Raw genomic sequence first — 18,689 nt, 5'->3', positions numbered from 1 at the left:
GGCTTAGGTGGGTTGGTCTTTCTGGTGTGGGCTCTATGGGCCAAATGGCCTCTTTCTGCACTGTAAATTCTATGTCTATGTCTAACCTGGAAATGCTGGAAGTGGAAACGAGGCAATTTAGAAGAGGCAGCTAATCATGAGGCCATCTCCAGGAATCCTGCCCAATTAAGGATGGAAAGGTGAGCTTTGCATCTCATCACTGCTCCAACTGGATGTATCCAAGGCTCTGGTGTCAACAGGAGAGGTGGGGGCTTCCCGTGTAGATGGAAGAATGAGAGGCTCAAAATGTTATATTTAAGAAAAAAATGGGGCCACAGCTGCCAATCCAGCACTGGTGGAGGGGGGCACTCCACAAAATGGCCTAAGCTGTGACCCTTCAGTAATTCCAGCTTTGGGGAGGGGAGGGGAGGGGAGGGGGGGGGGGGGGGGGGGGGGTGGAAATTAAGTGAAACATCACAGCCCTCCATCCATCTAATGGCTTTTGGCCTCAGCCAAGGGGCCCATATGCTTATGGAAGCTCTGAATAGGCATTTCAATTACTTTAATTGACCACCCATGTAGAGACATGCCACTAAATGAACACACCGGCCAGTGCAAAATCTCCTACCAACCCATCTCTGAATCAACAGACCTTGCAGAATAAATCTAGCCTAAATGTTTACAGTACACCTGTGACATTTTAGAAACTTAAATCTTCATGAAATTAATTTCTATAGTCTATCAATTACATCATTTTGTACCAAATTTAGCAAATTGCAGCTGAATTTTAGCACTGTCTTTCAGATTTACAATTAATTGCAAACTGTTGGTTTTAAGCCCTTCAAGGGCTCTCAAAACGATGCATCTCAGAGGCTTTAAATGCAGTTCACAACCTGTTCCAAGGTTGTCAATGGATTGTAAACCATAAAATGAAACTGGTCAAGTCCTGGAGATTTACTGCATGCAGCACCTAAAAGAAAAAGGACAAGTTCAGGAAAACTCAGTTACGGTTAATGTAACTCATTAGAAATGTCAGCCTGTTATCATGAGCTACGTGGTACTTATTTCTAATAATGTTAAGTGGCAAACATTTTAAAATAAATTTGTGAATGTATTTCAGCTTTGTCACAGGAAAAAAGAGTAATTTTTTTGAAAAGAGTAAAAGTAAATTTCCAAGTGATTGTACGAGACAATGTACCAGCTGAAGAGCTTTTCTCTCCCCCCCCCCCCCCCCCCCCCCCCCCCCCCCCCCCCACATTTGAACCATTTTCCAGAGTTCCACAGCTCCCATTTGAACTCATTCAAAACCATTCCCTTACACTGAGTTAAAAATCAGGCCCATTACGTCTTCCCATATAGAGGCTGGTTTAGCTCAATCGGCTAAATCGCCGGCTTTTAAAGCAGGCCAGCAGCACGGTTCGATTCCCGTACCAGCCTCCCCGGACAGGCGCCGGAATGTGGCGACTAGGGGCTTTTCACAGTAACTTCATGGAAGCCTACTCGTGACAATAAGCGATTTTCATTTTCATTTCATTTTCATATTGATTCAAAAGGAGAAGTGTGTATAACTCAACAACATTCCTTATTAATAACGTTAAACGAGGATTCAAATTAAATGCTGAACTGTTCAAAACTAGCTTCACCGAAGACTCGGTTGGCATTGCTAATGTTTGAGAAAGATTTATTTCATTTTGGAGTGTTCTATTAGCAATCCAGCTAATAAAAATAAAAATCGGAAAGATGGTCCAGTAAAATCATTTAATGTATGTCGATCAAAATTTATTTTACATCCAGAATATTACGCTGCCAAAAATAACTCTGGCAACACCTTTAATAACCTGACTCCAGCATAGATGTTTGATAAACTTACTTCATACATCTTTCTCAGGGTGATACTTTTTTGTATCCAAATATTTGATTTTCAGACTATGAAATACTCTATCCTCAGCAGAGTGAATAGCACGAGAGCAGACTAATCAAGCCAGTTGATTACAAATTCAAATAGGTCCATTTCCAGGTTTTCTTACCAGGCATTTCTCTCCAGTGTTTAAATCTTATATCATGGAAGCATGATGCAGAAAAACTACAAATAGTTTCCCGTTCTTGATTGAAAACAAAATTGCACCTGCACATTCTTTTATACAGGGAGTTACACGTGCTGAATTATGCATATTGCCTCACAGATCAAAATCTCATTTCAGGTAACCAGAGGGATTATCCACAGTACTGTGTTTCTGTTTACTTTACTGGAGTGCAACTACAGTATATAGTTCCAGCGAAAGTGATTTCCAGCTTGGGGAAATGGCTATATTCCCAAGTAGCCCAAACAAACAATCATAAATAGACATCTTGATAGAATTCTTCCATTATATAAAGTTGAACTTCCTGAACTAAAATAGGTTTTCAAATTTCAGTACAATTTATTTGGCTTTTATTTGCCAAAATTGTAGCAATCAGTTGGTCTGTAAATGCAATGCCGTACTTGCTGACCATAGCTTGGCTCAGTTGTAGCACTCACCCTCAAAATCACAAGATCACGGTCTTCAAGGCTGACATTCCTCCACCATTTTGAGTGGCTAACGGAAATGCAGATGGTGGCTGCCGGGGTGACCAGGATCGGGGACATGATGAGTGCCGGAGGAGTGGGCTGGATGACACCCTGCGATTTGGCACGTCATGCGGCGATGGATGTCCAGCTCGTGGCCAATTCATTCCACGACCTCAAAACGATTGTGCTCGGATCTGACGGCAGTGGTGATCCCGAGGATCGCAAGTGTGCGGTGGACTCCTGTCTGACCCGAATCTCCTCACGGAAATGCCCTTTCGCACTGCGAGGAGGGGTTTTATATGTAGCCTGCTGCTGCACACTCTTCACATCCTTTCCCACGCCTTGGTGAGCTTAATTGCCATTCAGCAGCGGAGGTCCCTTTACGGTGTCCCTTGATCTTGGGGCCTGGGGTGGAGAATGTTGCACGCAGCAGTCCCATGCAACCATTGATTGCACCGGTTCACGGACTCCCAAAATGCCTTTTTGTTTTTTTGCGGCCTTGTGGAGTCCACAAGCCATGGCTATGTTACACGTTTTAGGCTGCACCCCTTTTTAAAAAAAGTTTTTGACAAACCTTTTATTACAATTTTGATTGAACTTCAGCCCAATGCTCATAATGATCTATAGTCACCCAATGCGGAGGGGGGCGGGGACCGCCTCGTGAACCTGTACCTGGCAAAATTCACTATTAATAGGTCCAGGCAGCCGGCGACCGAAGGGGTCATCCAGCCTGACGGTCTGCCCCTCTTCCGCAGCTTCATTCGCAGCCGGGTGTCCCTGGAGGTGTAGGATGCGGTGTCCACTGGGCAGCAGGCCTTCAGTTGACTTTGGATTTGATGTTTTAAGTTTCATGTGTTCTTTGATTTTGTTAAGGCAGTGCCCCTTTAGGGAGAGCCCCTTTTTAATTTGCCCCTCAGTTTGTTTGTTTTAGTTTAATTGGTTGAACTTTAAATAGTTCAAAATTGACATATCAGTGTAATACTATCAGGAGTGCTGTTTCAGATGAAACCTGGGCCCCAACTGCCTCCCCAGGTGAATGTGCAAGTTCCCAAGGCACTATACAAAAAACAAGAACTTTTCTTGGTACCCTGGTTAATATTTATTCCTCGGACAGCACGGTGGCGCAGTGGTTAGCACTGCAGCTTCATGGCACCGAGGTCCCAGGTTCAACCCTGGCTCTGGGTCACTCTCCGTGTGGAGTTTGCACATTCTCCCAGTGTTTCACCACCACAACCCAAAAATGTGCAAGCTAGGTGGATTGCCCCTCATTTGGAAAAAATGAATTGGGTACTCTAAATTTAAAAAATATATATTTATTCCTCAACAAAAATGACCAAAAGATCCAAGAAAGCAAACACATTTATGTAGTCCCTTTCATAATGCCATAAAACTCTTCACCGCCTAGTGCAGTCATTGCTTTTGTACTGGAGAGAATTTGGTTACCGCACAACGTACATACATATATTAAAAATACTTAATTGGCAATATTTGTATTGCAGGAGTTCTTCAGATTGGTTTCTGATGTGTTGGCTAAGCTGGGTCTGAGAGGACTGTGTTTACTGCAGCAGTGAGAGAGACAGGCTTCCAACACTTGAAGAAATGCAACTCTATTTTATTGAACTCTTAACTATTAAACATACTTTAACTGCGGATTGACACTATGCTGAGTTAACTGGAGACCTGAGGCTAACCTGACCAGACTATCTTACTGCCGCATGGTGTTTGTTCTAGTTGTTGCTCACGAGCTCTGACTGTCTCAGAGGCTGGATCCCAAGAGAGCGGGAAAACTAGTGCCCTCTGGCTTTATAGTGTTTGTGTCCTGTCTGGTGATTGGCTGCTCTATTCTGTGTATTCATTGGTCATCCTGTGTGTCAATCAATGCCTGTCTGTGCACCATCATTTACTTATGTGTATATTATGACAGTTTCCTCAGCATGCGCATCTTAAGAAACATCAATTAGAAGTAAGGATTTTAGCTGGTGATTGCACAATGTTCAGTACTATTTGCAATTCCTCAGACACTCATGCAGTCTGGGCCTCCATGCAACAAGACCTCGACAATATTCAGGCCTGAGCGAACTTGCAGGTAATGACCATCTCCAACAAGAGACAATTTAAATATTTCCCCTTAATATTGAAAAGCATTACCATTGCTCAATCCGTCAGCATCAATATCCAGGGGGCTGCCGGTGACCAAGACTTAATTTAACCAGCCAGCCGTATAAATACAAAGGCTACCAAAGTAAGTAAGAGGCTGGGAAATCTGTGGTGAGTAACTCACCAAAGCCGGACTACCATCTACAAGGCACAAGTTGGGAGTGTGATGCAATACTCACCACTTACCTGGAAGAGTTTAGTTCCATCAGCAGTCAACAAGCTTTACACCATCCAGATCAAAATCAGTCTTCCTGATCAACCCTTTATCCATCACTCCCTATACTGCCAGATTATGGGGGAGGGATTAAATACCATCACCATCTTTAGAGAAGTGGTATTAGACAAACTAATGGGGCTTAAGGTTCCCTGTCCCTATACTGCCAGCACAATGTAGCAGAAGTACGTACCATCTACAAGATGCATTGCAGCAAGTTGCCAAGCTGCTTTGGCAGAACATTCCAAACCAGCTAGATGGACAAGGCCAGCAGGTGAATGGGAACACCGCCACTTGCAAGTTCCCCTCCTAAGTCACTCACCACCCTGACTTGGAAATATATCCATGTTCCTTCAATGTCGCTGGGTCAAAACCCTCCTCAACATTGGTGTCATTACACCACAAGGATTACCACCATCTCAACAGCAATTAAGAATGGTCAACAAATGCTGGTCTTGACAGTGATGTCACATTCCATGAAAGTCTAAATAACTCAAATTGCAAGTTGTTTCACTAATGATCATCAGTGCAATTTAATGGGATCGAAGATGGACAAATCTCCAGTGTCTGATAATCTTCATCCCAGAGTACTTAAGGAAGTGGCCCCAGTGGATCCAATGGTGGTCGTTTTCCAAAATTCTTTCGACTATGGAATTGTTCCTGCAGTTTGGAGGGTAGCAAATGTTATAATAATAATAATAAATCGCTTATTGTCACAAGTAGGCTTCAATGAAGTTACTATGAAAATCCCCTAGTTGCCACATTCCGGCACCTGTTTGGGGAGGCCAGTATGGGAATTGAACCCACTCTGCTGGTCTTGTTCTGCATTACAAGCCAGCTGTTTAGCCCACTGTGCTAAACCAGCCCCATCTATTCCCGCTATTCAACCCCATTATTCAAAATGGGAGGTAGAGAGAAAACTGGGAACTACAGACCAGTGAGCCTAACGTCAATAGAAGGAAAATTGCTGGAGTCCATTCTCAAGGATTTCACAGCACGACATTTGGAAAGCAGTGGTGTAATCAGACAAAATCAGCACGGATTTACAAAAGGAAAATCATGCTTGACAAATCTACTAGAATTCTTTGAAGATGTAACTAGTGGAGTTGACCAGTGAGAACCGATGGATGTGGTTTGTTTAGATTTTTAGAAGGCTTTCAACAAGGTCTCACATAGCAGATTAATATGGAAAGTTAAAGCGGATGGGATTACAGGTAGTGTCTTGAGATGGATAAAAAGCTGATCAGCAAAGAGGAAGCAAAAGTTGGAATAAATGGGTCTTTTTCTGATCAGCTGGCAATAACTAGTGGAGTACCACAGGGATCTGTGCTAGGACCCCAACTGTTCACATCATACATTAATGATTTGGATGAGGGAACTAAATGTATGATCTCCAAATTTGCAGATGATACAAAGTTGGGTGGAAGCGTGGACTGTGAGGAGGATGCAGAGATGCTTCAGCGGGATTCGGACAGAGTGAGTGAGTGGGCACATGCATGGCAGATGCAGTATAATGTGGATAAATGTGTGGCTGTCCGCTTTGGTTGAAGAAGTAGGAAAGCAGATTATTATTTGAATGGGTGTAAATTGAGAGAGGTGGATACTCAGCGAGACCATGGTGACCTCGTGCATTAGTCACTGAAAGTAAGCGTGAAGGTACAGCAGTCAGTAAAGAAGGCAACTGGTATGTTGGCCTTCATAGCTAGAGGGTTTGAGTATCGCAATAGAGATGTTTTACTGCAATTGTTTAGGACATTGGTTAATCCACACCTGGAGTAGTGTGTGCAGTTTTGGTGTCCTTACCTGAGGAAGGATGTTCTTGCTCTGGAGGGAGTGCAGCGAAGGTTTACCAGGCTGATTCCTGGGATGGCGGGACTGTCATATGAGGAGAGACTAAATTGGTTAGGATTATATTCATTGGAGATTGGAAGAGTGAGAAGGGATTTCTCAGAAACGTACAGGTGTCAATAGGTTAGATTCAGAAAGAAAGAATGTTTCCGATGGTGGGGGAGTCTGGAACTAGCGATCATGGTTTGAGGGTCATAGTATTCTTTGGACTGAGGTGAGGAGAAATTTCTTCACCCAGCGGGGTGTGAATCTGTGGAATTTGCTACGACAGAAAGCAGTTGAGGCCAAAACATTGTGTAATTTCAAGAAGGAATTAGATATAGCTCATGGGGATAAATGGATCAAGGAATATGAGGGGGGAAGGCGGGATCAGGGTATTGAACTTGATGATCAGCCATGAACATGATGAATGGCAGAACAGGCTCGAAGGGCTGATTGGCCTCCTCATGTTTCTAATTTCTATGTAAAGCTTCTGTAGAGCTCGCCAGTTTTGTAAATCTCATCTATCAGTAGCACCTCCCACATAAATGATACCATAGATCAGCAGTACAGCCGAATAAAAGTAGTTTTAGATAGCAGTGGGTCAAAGCTCAACTTACAAATTGCTTCAAAGTTCAGTTTTATTAATCTAGCTCCCCAATGTTGCATAGTCTTGAAATTCAGAAATTTAGGAAATGTCTCACTGGACCTAGTCATCAATGTTTAAGATAATTTAAATCTTGCAACAATTGTTCTCAAACTGTCTGAATTCAATCCCTTTTTTAGATTTACCATTTGGATTCATTCAAAATGCCCATTGTCTAACTCTCAGTTAGTGCCACGTTATCAACATAATAAACAAATAGTTCATCTGAATGTACCTTCGCCGTCTGTAACACCAGTCTTTCCGTCTTCTCACCCGAGCAACATTTCTGTTTCTTATGAGCCAGTACCCTGGCTGTAGTTAGATCTTCTAATGAGCTCAGTACATCTTCAATGTGACTTCTGGGATCGGAACTCAACAATTTGGCATTACATTCCAGGGTTCTGTCCATTGAGTTTTCAAGCTTCACAATGTTTCGATATGGTGAACACGCAAAAGTCCAATAGTATCATTAGGTGTCTCATTGTACTTTTTGGTATAAATAGAATCATAGAATTTACAGGGCAGAAGGAGACCATTCGGCCCATCAAGTCTGCACCAGCTCGTGGAAAGAGCCCACAGCTCCACTCCATCCCCGTAATCCCACTTAATCTTTTTGGACACTAAGGGCAATTTATCATTGCCAATCCACCTAACCTGCACGTCTTTGGACTGTGGGAGGAAACCAGAGCACCCGGAGGAAACCCACGCAGACACTGGGAGAATGTGTAGACACAGACAGTGGCCCAAGACGGGAATCGAACCTGGGACCCTGGTGCTACGAAGCAACTGTGCTAACCACTGTGCTATCGTCCTGCCTTTTCTACTTCCAATATCCAATAGATCCTTTTCTACTTCCGATATCCACTGCCGTGGATTGTCCATTGGTCACAGTTCAATCCGATGGAGCCTTCTTTTAAAAGGTCCTGACTGATTTTTCCAAGTCCATCCCAGACCCATAGATATCCACTTAACACCCCTTTCATATTTCAACCTAAATCCTCTTACAATTACCCTCCTTTACCTTTCTACGTAGCCTACCCTTCACACTAACTAATCTTACTTTAGGAAAAACGCATATGGGTGGGATTTTCCGCACATCCCCGCCGAGGCAGCTCCCAAATGGCCAGTGGCCATTGTCAGCAGGGTTTCCCCGTTGAATGCACCCCTCACTATCAAGAAACCAATGGTAAGGGTGCGCCGTCAGCAGGACCAGAAGATCCCGCCAGTGCAAATCGCCAGAAGATTCTGGCTGTTGTCTCTCACAGGATTTCATCAAATGCCTTTTGAGTGTCTGTAAGACCAAAGGAAATAGCAACAGAAGTAGGCCATTCGGCCCCTCGAGCCTGCTTCATCACTCCATAGGATCATGGCTGATCCGATAATCCTCACGTCCACTTTCCCCATAACCCTTAACTCCCTTACTGATCAAGAATCGATCTATCTCAAATATACACAAGGACTCTGCCCACACAGCTCTCTCTGGCAAGAAGTTCTGAAGACTCACAACACTCAGAAGAGTTCCCTACTCGTATACTCCAACCCCCCCTTGAAATAAAGGCCAACATTCCTTTAGGCTTCCTGATCACTTGCTGCACCAGTGCACTAGCTTTCTGTGTTTCACGCACAAGTATCCCCAAATCTCTTTGTGTTGCAGCTTTCTGCAGTTTTTCTTCACTTAAGTAAAACTCTCATTTCCAAAATGATCAACTTCATATTTCCCCACAGTATACTTTTTGCCCACTTACTTAACCTATCAGTATCTTTTTGTAAACTGTCTGTATTCTTCTCACAACTTGCTTTCCACCTATTTTTGTGCTGTCGGCAGATTTGGCTACAGTACATTCACTTCCTTCTTCCAAGTCATTAATATATATTGTAAATAGTTGTAGTTATAGCACCGATCCCTCTGGAACCCGGCTGGTTACTGATCGCCAACCTGAAAAAGAACCCCTTATCCACCCTTGTTGTTTCCTTCGCATTAGCCAATTCCCTATCCATGCAATACACTCCCTCCAATACCATGGGCTCTGAACTTATGACTTAACCTTTTGTGAGGTACCTTGTCGAACGTCTTCTGGAGGTCAAAATACAGCACACCTACTGGTTAATTCTATCTACTCTGGTTGAGATTTCCTCAAAGAAACTCTAATAAATCAGGCACAATTTCCCTTTCATGAAGCCATGCCTACTCTGCTTAATTAGATTATGATTTTCCAAATGTGCTGCTATTACTTACTTAATAGTTCATTGCGGTGCCGGTTTAGCTCAGTGAGCTAGACAGCTGGTTTATGATGCAGAACGAGGCCAGCAGCGCGAATTCAATTCCAGTACCAGCTGTGGTTATCCATGAAGGTTACCATCTCAACCTTGACCCTCGACTGATGTGTGGTGATCCTCTGGTTAAGCCACCACCAGTCAGCTCTCCCCCTCAAAAGGGGAAAGCAGCCTATGCTCATCTGGGACTATGGCGACTTTACCTTTTACCTCGTTGATTCCAATATTATTCCAACAATAGATGTTATGCCAATCAGCCTATAGTTACCTGCTTTTTGTATAGATGTGTCACATTGGCAGGTTACCAATCCTCCAGTACTGCTCCAGAATCCAAGGATTTTTGGAAAATTGGAACCAATGCATCCACTATCTCTGTAGCTACTTCTTTTAGGATCCTAGGATGCAAGCCATCCGGGCCAGGGAACCTTAAGCCCCATTAGTTTGTCTAATACCACTTCTCTAAAGATGGTGATGGTATTTAATTCCTCCCCCATATTCTTTAGTATTAATGGGAGTGTGAAGTAAGTTCCACCATAAAGACTGATAGAAAATATTTGTTGAACTCCTTTCTCTCCCCAGATTCACTTTCTAATGGGCCTAGGACACTTTGACCTCTCTTTTACTTTTTATATATTTAAAGAAGCCCTTGTCAGTTTTTATATTCCTCCCTAGTTTATTTTCTCTCTTTTTAAGTCCTCCTTTGCTGGATTCTGATTTATCACAAACTTCATGGGTCATAGAACATAGAACAGTACAGCACAGAACAGGCCCTTCGGCCCTCGATGTTGTGCCGAGCAATGATCACCCTACTTAAACCCACGTAACCCTATACCCGTAACCCAACAATCCCCCCTATTAACCTTACACTACGGGCAATTTTAGCATGGCCAATCCACCTAACCCGCACATCTTTGGACTGTGGGAGGAAACCGGAGCACCCGGAGGAAACCCACGCACACACAGGGAGGACGTGCAGACTCCACACAGACAGTGACCCAGCCGGGAATCGAACCTGGGACCCTGGAGCTGTGAAGCATTGATGCTAACCACCATGCTACCGTGAGGCCCCCATTCAGCGGGGGTCCCGCTGAATTTTGCCTTATATATGCTTTTCCTTAACCTGCTTGGTCAGCCATGGTTGGTTTATCCCTCTCAGATTCTTTCCTCCTTACTGGGATATATTTTTCCCCAGGGTAGAGGGGTCAATTACTAGGGGGCATAGGTTTAAGGTGCGAGGGCAAGGTTTAGAGGAGATGTACAAGGCAAGTTTTTCTTACACAGAGGGTAGTGGGTGCCTGGAACTCGCTGCCGGAGGAGGTGGTGGAAGCAGGGACGATAGTGACATTGAAGGGACATCTTGACAAATACATGAATAGGAGGGGAGTAGAAGGATACGGATCCAAGAAGTGCAGAAGATTGTAGTTTAGTCGGGCAGCATGGTCGGCAGGGGCTTGGAGGGTCGAAGGGCCTGTTCCTGTGCTGTACTTTTCTTTGTTCTTTGTGAGTCATTAAGTGCCTTCTGAAATGTTTGCCAATGCTGGTCTACTATCTTTTCTGATAATCTATCCACCCAGTCCACTTTAGCTAACTCTATCCTCATTTCATTGTAATTCCCTTTATTTAAGTTAAACACAGTTGTTTCCAACCAAGTTTCCCACTCTCAAACAAATATTAAATTCTAGGATCATATTATGATCACTACTTCGTATGGAATCTTTTACTCAGAGGTGTATATCACTAGGTCTTTCCAATCAAACCTCATTGTCAATTTGCCATCACAAAGTTTATAACATTGGTTATAAAGATCAATCTCTCCTTCAGTTTTGCTGACTAAGGTTCAAATGTCCTGCAAACATTACAAAATCATGAAATTACATCTAGGAGGCACAATGGCACAACTTCATTTGGGGCATTCGCCATACGGGAAGTTTCACTTATAGCTATGGAGTCCATTAATCAAATTGCTCCCTAGACATCATGTAAGAAAAGAGGCTCATTAACTGGATATATTGCTACTTTTTTGGTATAACAAATGAAGGATTTTTTTATTCGTTGATGGGACGTGGGGGTCGCTAGCGTAGATCTTGCCCATCCATAATTTCCCTTGAACTGAGTGGCTTGCTAGGCCATTTCTAAAAACAGTTAAGAGTCAACCACATTGCTGTGGATCTGGAGTCACATGTAGGCCAGGTAAGGATAGCTGATACCCTTCCGTAAAGGACATTAGGAAACCAGGTGGATTTTTACCCTTCCGTAAAGGACATTAGGAAACCAGGTGGAATTTTACAGCAATTAATGACAGTTGTCATGATCACTTGAGACGAGCTTACAATTCCAGATTTTATTAATTGAATTTAAATTCCACCAGCTGCAATTGTGTGATTTGAATCAAGTCATTAGCCTGGGCCTCTGGATTACTAGTCCAATGACATTACCACTATGCCACCATTTCCCCCTGAATAAGGGTACACATATAAACATGCCAAGCCCTTGCAGACTTTTACAATATAATAATAAAAATCTTTATTGTCACAAGTAGGCTTACAGTATCACTGCTATGAAGTTACTGTGAAAAGCCCCTAGTTTTGCAGATATTCTACTCAATATATAGTTAAGTGGAAGATAGCTTTAAGTTCCTGGGGGTCACCATCACCAACAGTCTGTCCTGGTCCACTCACGTTGATGCAACAGTCAAGAAAACCCAACAACGTCTCTACTTCCTATGGAAGCTAAAGAAATTTGGCATGTCTGCATTGACTCTCACAAACTTCTACAGATGTGCCATAGACAGCATCTTATCCGGCTGCATCACAGCCGGGTATGGCAACTGCTCGGCCCAAGATCGCAAGAAACTACAGACTGCGGTGAACTCAGCCCAACGCATCACACAAGCTTGCCATCCTCCCATTGATCTGGATACACCTCCCGAGACCCCTCAGACCCAGGCTTTGCCCTCTTCCAGACTCTTCCATCAGGCAGAATATACAGAAGTCTGAAGACCCGCGCATCCAGACATAGGAACAGCTTCTTCCTCACAGCTACAAGACTCCTCAACGACTCTCCCTTGGACTGATCTGTTCTCTCTCTGTAAGAACACTAATCACAACACCCTCTGCTGTTCTTGTTTGGCCTTGTTCTGCAAGGTTCTGTAACCAATGTCGATGTATTCTTTTGTCAACTATGTACGTATTGTATACGTGCCTTGGCCGCAGAAAAAAAACTTTTCACTGTACTTCGGTCCATGAAAATGAATGAAAAATGAAAATCGCTTATTGTTACAGGTAGGCTTCAATGAAGTTACTGTGAAAAGCCCCTAGTCGCCACATTCCGGCGCCTGTTCGGGGAGGCCGATACGGGAATTGAACTCGCGCTGCTGCCTTGTTCTGCATTGCAAGCCAGCTGTTTAGCCCACTGTGCTAAACCAGCCCCTTATAAATACAAATAAATCAAGACATGTTTCCTCAAGGTTGTTTATTTCCTGTACGGCTTTAGCCTTACTTTCAAAGAATAAGTTTCACGCTTATTCTTTTAACAGATTTTCTTTCAAAAACTTACCGTAACCCCCGGTTCTGTTGGCACAAATGAGTGCACCAAAAAACTGTGGGTAATACATCTGAATTCTTGCAATAGCCTTCTGACAAGCTGTGGCTGGTTCAATCCCCATTCTCATATATTCCACTGCTTGATAACTAAATTGGAGAGACAATAACACCAAACTAAGATAATCTCCATGTTAGAAAGAGTCAGCAAACAAAAAAAAAAACAATTTAACCAAGCATATTTTCTGCAAAAATAGGCAATAAGTATTAAATGTTGTGGTCTAAAAAATTACTCCTCAAAAATGAGCCAGGCAGAATTTAAGACCTTGCTGTGGAATGGTGGGGAGGGGGTGGTGCATAAAATGCGGTGAGCTGTTCAGTTCCATTAACTTTGGCAGGAACGGAAGATCCCACGGCGGGGAGAGGCCTTGAACGAGATGCTCACCATACAGAACTGAAAGGTAATATCCATCAGACTCTCACTGAATGGTGCCTTATTAGAAGACGTTAAAATATGAAAGAGTTTGAGAACCATTCCGACTTGTGGGTGTGACCAAAGCTAAGGGCCATAAATGTAAGACAGTCACCACTAAACCTAAAAGTAAATTCAAGAGAAACTTTTTTCCCCCCAGAGAGTGGTTAGAATGTGGAACATGCTATCATAAAACAAAGGGCAGTTGAAGTGAATGGCATAGAGATGCTTTTGAAAGAATATGCTAGATAACCACATGAGAAAGGAAGAGACAGTTATGTCTGTGTGAGAAGAGTGCAAGGAGGCTTATGCTGTGCATAAATACTGGCGTGAATCTATTGAGTCAAATGGCCAGTTTCTGGTTGTAAATTCTTGGCTGTACTTCCCAAAGACTGGAAGATCGGATCAAACAGCATGTTTCCACTGTTTGCAATGGGCAAGGTACAGCCCATACACAACCAGCCCATGCTTGCAAAACTCAAACCAGTGTCAATACGAGAGGTGATTACAGAGATTTGATTGAGGGAAGGACAGGATTGGCAGCTAAACATTCCAGGATTTTGCTGCTTCAGGTGGGGGGGTGGAGATTTGCACTACTGGTTAAGGAGAATATCAAAGCTGTACTCAGGGAGGACACTTTGGAGGGCTCATGCAGCAAGACAATATGGGTAGAACTCAGGAATAGAAAGGGTGCAATCACAATGTAGGGGGTTTACTACAAGCCTCCCAACAGCCATCAGGAGATAGAGGAGCAGATATGGAACGGCACAGTAGCACAGTGCTTAGTACTGTCACTTCACAGCTCCAGGGTCCCAGGTTTGATTCTCGGCTTGGGTCACTGATTGTGCGGAGTCTGCACATTCTCCTTGTGTCTGCATGGGTTTCCTTCGGGAACTCCGGTTTTCTCACACAGTCCAAAAACGTGCTGGTTAGGTGGATTGGCCATGCTAAATGGCCCTTAGTGTCCAAAAGGGGTTGGGTGAGGTTGCTGGGTTATGGGTATGGGGAAGAGGTGTGGGCTTAAGTGGGGTACTCTTTCCAAGGGCCGGTGCACACTCAATGGGCCGAATGGCCTCCTTCTGCACTGTAAATTCTATATGTAGACAGATTTTGGATAGATTCATTGAATCCCTACAGTACAGAATTAGCTCGACGGAGAGGTTGAATAAACTCGGATTGTTTTCACTGGAATGATGGAGGTTGAGGGGCGACCTGATAGAAGTCTACAAATTATGAGTGGCATGGCCGTACCAGCCTCCCTGAACAGGTGCCGGAATGTGGCGACTAGGGGCTTTTCACAGTAACTTAATTTGAAGCCTACTTGTGACAATAAGCGACTTTCATTTCATTTTTCATTTCATGGCCAGATTGGATAGTCAGACGCTTTTCCCGAGGGTGGAAAGGTCAATTACAATCGAAATAGGTTTAAGATGCGAGAGGAGATGGAAGAGGCAAGTTTTTTGTTTAAAAGAGAGTGGTGAGTGCCTGGAATGCGATTCTGGGGGAGGTGGTGGAAGCAGATACGATAGTGGCATTTATGAGGCATCCTGACGAATACATGAATAGGATGGGAAGAGAGGGATAAGGACCCTGGAAGTGCAGAAGGTTTTAGTGTAGTCAGGCATCATGATCAGAGCAGGCTTAATGGGCTGGAGGGCCGGTTTCTCTGCTGCGTTATATTTCCACTACTGGTATCATGTTGTATTCCTTGTCTTGTTCTCCAAGATAGCCAGATATGTCGCGTTCACAAAGATTATAAAACTAAGATGTTTAAATCAAAACTAATTTATTTTACACTACTTAACTGGATTAGGTTTGCACATTTTACTGAGTAACAGATCATAAAATAGTAGTACTGAATCTGTGATACAGTAATTAATAATCTCTCTAATTTATAAACTACACTCTAACTCAATCTCACACTATCCTTCTACACTGAAATCTCAATCAGTTTCTCTCGGCATGGACATCGCAGAATCAACACTATAGCATTTCAGACCCAAACCAGTCAAATTTCTTTTCTCACATCACATTTGCTGCATTTGCAATCACCTTAAATCTATGCCCTCTTGATCTTTTTCTGAGCAGGAACAGTTTCCCCCTAACTAATCTGTCCTGTCCCCTCATGATATTTAATATTTAGGAAAATGGTAGTTAAGGGATTTATATTTGTATTGGTCAACATTAGAAATAAGGGATAGTTTCACATGGTTTAAATTTAATGTTTCTGTGCCTGGAAGGGTAAAACCTATAGTTAGATTAATGCTGGACAAGGGTGTTTGAACGTGGCAGTGTTTGTTAAGTTCCATCTGTGTTTCTATTGTGCTTAGAGAGTGCTATGGCATGAAGAATAAAAGGCGTAGGCATGTAGATATTCTTTAGGAACTGGGGCCTTATAATGTAGAGGAGCTTTAGGTTTTAGTTTAGCTTATTTGATTGCAGTTGAAGATAGGTATTGAGAGAGAAGGCAGCTCTCGCAGCTCTGCTGGAAGCAGTTGGTTCAGAAGGATAGAGAGAGAACATCTCTCAGCTTCGCTAGAATAAAAGCCATACCATGGAGTAATGGTTAAGAAAACAAGTGCAGAGATCTGAAGAGCAGCCAGTTAAGGAAACTAGAGGAATGAAGTGATGTTTCCAAGAAGTCTGAGGTTAAAGCTACAAGAACAGATCATTATTCAGTAAAGACAGGAGGAGCTGAGGCTAAGATGCCAGAAAGATATCAAAGTGATTTTCAAGTTTCTTAAATTTTATGACAGCCTGTGAAATAGGGATTGAGACAACTATTGAAATTGATGGCTGGATCTCGGAGTTTGTGTTAAAGCAGTTAAGACAAAGGAAACCTAAAAGGGATTGGTGTAAAATCTGGGACTGGATTCGTTGTTAAAAGGAGAGTGGAAGCTTTGCTTAAAAGTATCATTTGGAAAACCTGGTCTGGATTTCAGAATGCAAACAACTATGGAAAGCATTATTATGAGAAGATTTTAAACCATGTTTTTGCGAGTGAGTTTCCATAGAATCTCTACAGGGCAGAAGTAGGCCATTTGGCCCATCGGGTCTGCACATGAAGAGCACCCTACCTCGACCCATCCCTGCCCTATCTCTGTAACCCCACCCAACCAGCACACATTTGAATACGAAGGAGAAATTTAGCATGGCCAATCTAACTAACCTGCACATCTTTGGAGTTTGGAAATATCCACAGTGACTTGGGTTTAGTGTGGAGTGTTTATTTGACCAGAATAATCTTGCATGCTTAAAAGGAACTTTTTGTGTTAGTGAGACCATTGTAATTTAAGATATACTTTGTAATTCATGTTAATCTTTAAATCTGTGTGTATTTGTTAAAATGAGGGGCGGAGGGAGGGTGGGGGTAGGAGAGTAAAGAAGCATTGTATAATAATTCAACTTTTCATGTTCAATAGATGTTTTTTTCCTGTAACTCGGTTCCTCCATATTTTACAAAACATTTTTTAAATGTCGTGGTCTTTTGAGCCAGTGTTCCATTCTGGGATCTTCGCGTCCAGTTGTAACATCTCTATCGAATCTCCTCTCCAAGAAGAACAGTGCCAACCATTCCACTCCATTCTCATAACTGAAGTTTCTTGTGCCTATTCTGCACAGTTTTGAATAAACTATTGTAGAAATAAGGTAGATTTTTACAATCCAGGCGACAAGCAGTTGGGTGTGCCAGTCAGAAAATTGTAGGTTACCAGTTACCGACTTTCCATCCACTTAAAAATTATGAGACAAACATGTCAGGGTCTGCAAGCCCACAATTTCCCAACTCATGTTACGTGCAAAAGAGCGAATCAAGAATCAACTCCAAGAGTGGATGGGGGAGGTGGGGGAAGGAACAGTCAGAAACAGAAACACAAAAAGGAAACAGCTCTTTGGAAGCAGCTTTAGAGATGCTAGCGATGTGGGCGTTCCAATGAAAAGTAAAGAAAGTAATGCAGCCAAGAATATTGATTCGTAAAAGAACTATGGGCAAACTTTCAAAATGTTACAGATCTTGGCTGATGGTTACACTTGAACGGAACATGAAATTTTTATCATTATCCTCCCCGGATTGTTCACTGTCCTATTGCAGGACATGGGGGAGATGTAACAAAGCAGTCAAATGTAGCGGTTAGTTTTCACCGCTTTAATACAAAAGGCTCTGAAGAGAACTGTTGACCTCTCTGTTCCTCCCCCAACTTAGATCAACTCACTCAGCAGAGTTTAGGAATAAAACAAATATCTCATCTTGAACTCATTTAGAGCTCAGTTAAGTTTAGAAAGTGAGCCATTGGCAGAGAAAGCACAGCCACATCAGAAGAAACAGATTAGCAGACAGAACAGGTGCCCTTATGCAGGGAAATGAATAGGGAAAGATCGAATGGTGGGTGAGAACATATCAAAAACTGCAGGAACAAAGAAAAGGGAAACCACAGCGGGGAGACTTTGTATGACAAGTGATTGGATGGTGGCCAATTTACAGCATATGACAGTATAGCGCAGTTAATATTTATTTCAAAGTAGCATCTGTGCTCATTACATGCAAGAGTTAAGAAATACATTATTGATGTCCTAAGCTGTCATATCAAATATACAATTAGTTTCAAGAAAATATCAGAATGAACACTGTCGGATAGCTGCAATGATCTACAGTCAAACACAGGACAAATTTCTCTGAAAGTAGTAAAATGGAGGCTAATATGAGGGAAGGCTTTCAACTTGATGCTAGGCTACAATCATTCCTTCTTTCATAGAACATACAGTGCTGGAGGCCATTCAGCCCATCGAGTCTGCACCAACCCACTTAAGCCCTCACTTCCACCCTATCCCCGTAACCCAATAACCCCTCATAACCTTTTTGGTCACTAAGGGCAATTTAGCATGGCCAATCCACCTAGCCTGCACGTCTTTGGGCTGTGGGAGGAAACCGGAGAAAACCCACGCAGACACCGTGCAGACTCCGCACAGACAGTGACCCAGCGGGGAATTGAACCTGGGACCCTGGCGCTGTGAAGCCACAGTGTTAGCCACTTGTG

At 43.0% G+C, this 18,689-nt stretch overlaps 1 protein-coding gene across 1 annotated transcript in view; it reads right to left on the bottom strand.

The window, feature by feature from the left end:
- Positions 1–442: 442 nt before the first annotated feature.
- aga (aspartylglucosaminidase) overlaps positions 443–18,689 on the bottom strand; it is a 41,746-nt gene continuing 23,499 nt past the window's right edge. Inside the window, exons 8-9 of the mRNA XM_038803977.1 lie at positions 13,201–13,334; positions 443–949 (exon numbers count right to left, since the gene is read on the bottom strand). Coding sequence (XP_038659905.1) covers positions 855–949; positions 13,201–13,334 — 229 coding nt within the window. The 3' untranslated portion in view covers positions 443–854. The remainder of the gene's footprint in view (positions 950–13,200; positions 13,335–18,689) is intronic.

Source organism: Scyliorhinus canicula, chromosome 8, assembly GCF_902713615.1.
Source record: "Scyliorhinus canicula chromosome 8, sScyCan1.1, whole genome shotgun sequence".
NCBI classification, from domain to species: Eukaryota; Metazoa; Chordata; class Chondrichthyes; order Carcharhiniformes; family Scyliorhinidae; genus Scyliorhinus; species Scyliorhinus canicula.
The sequence above is the reverse complement of the archived record's forward strand: the minus strand, read 5'-3'. Positions and strand labels throughout refer to the sequence as shown.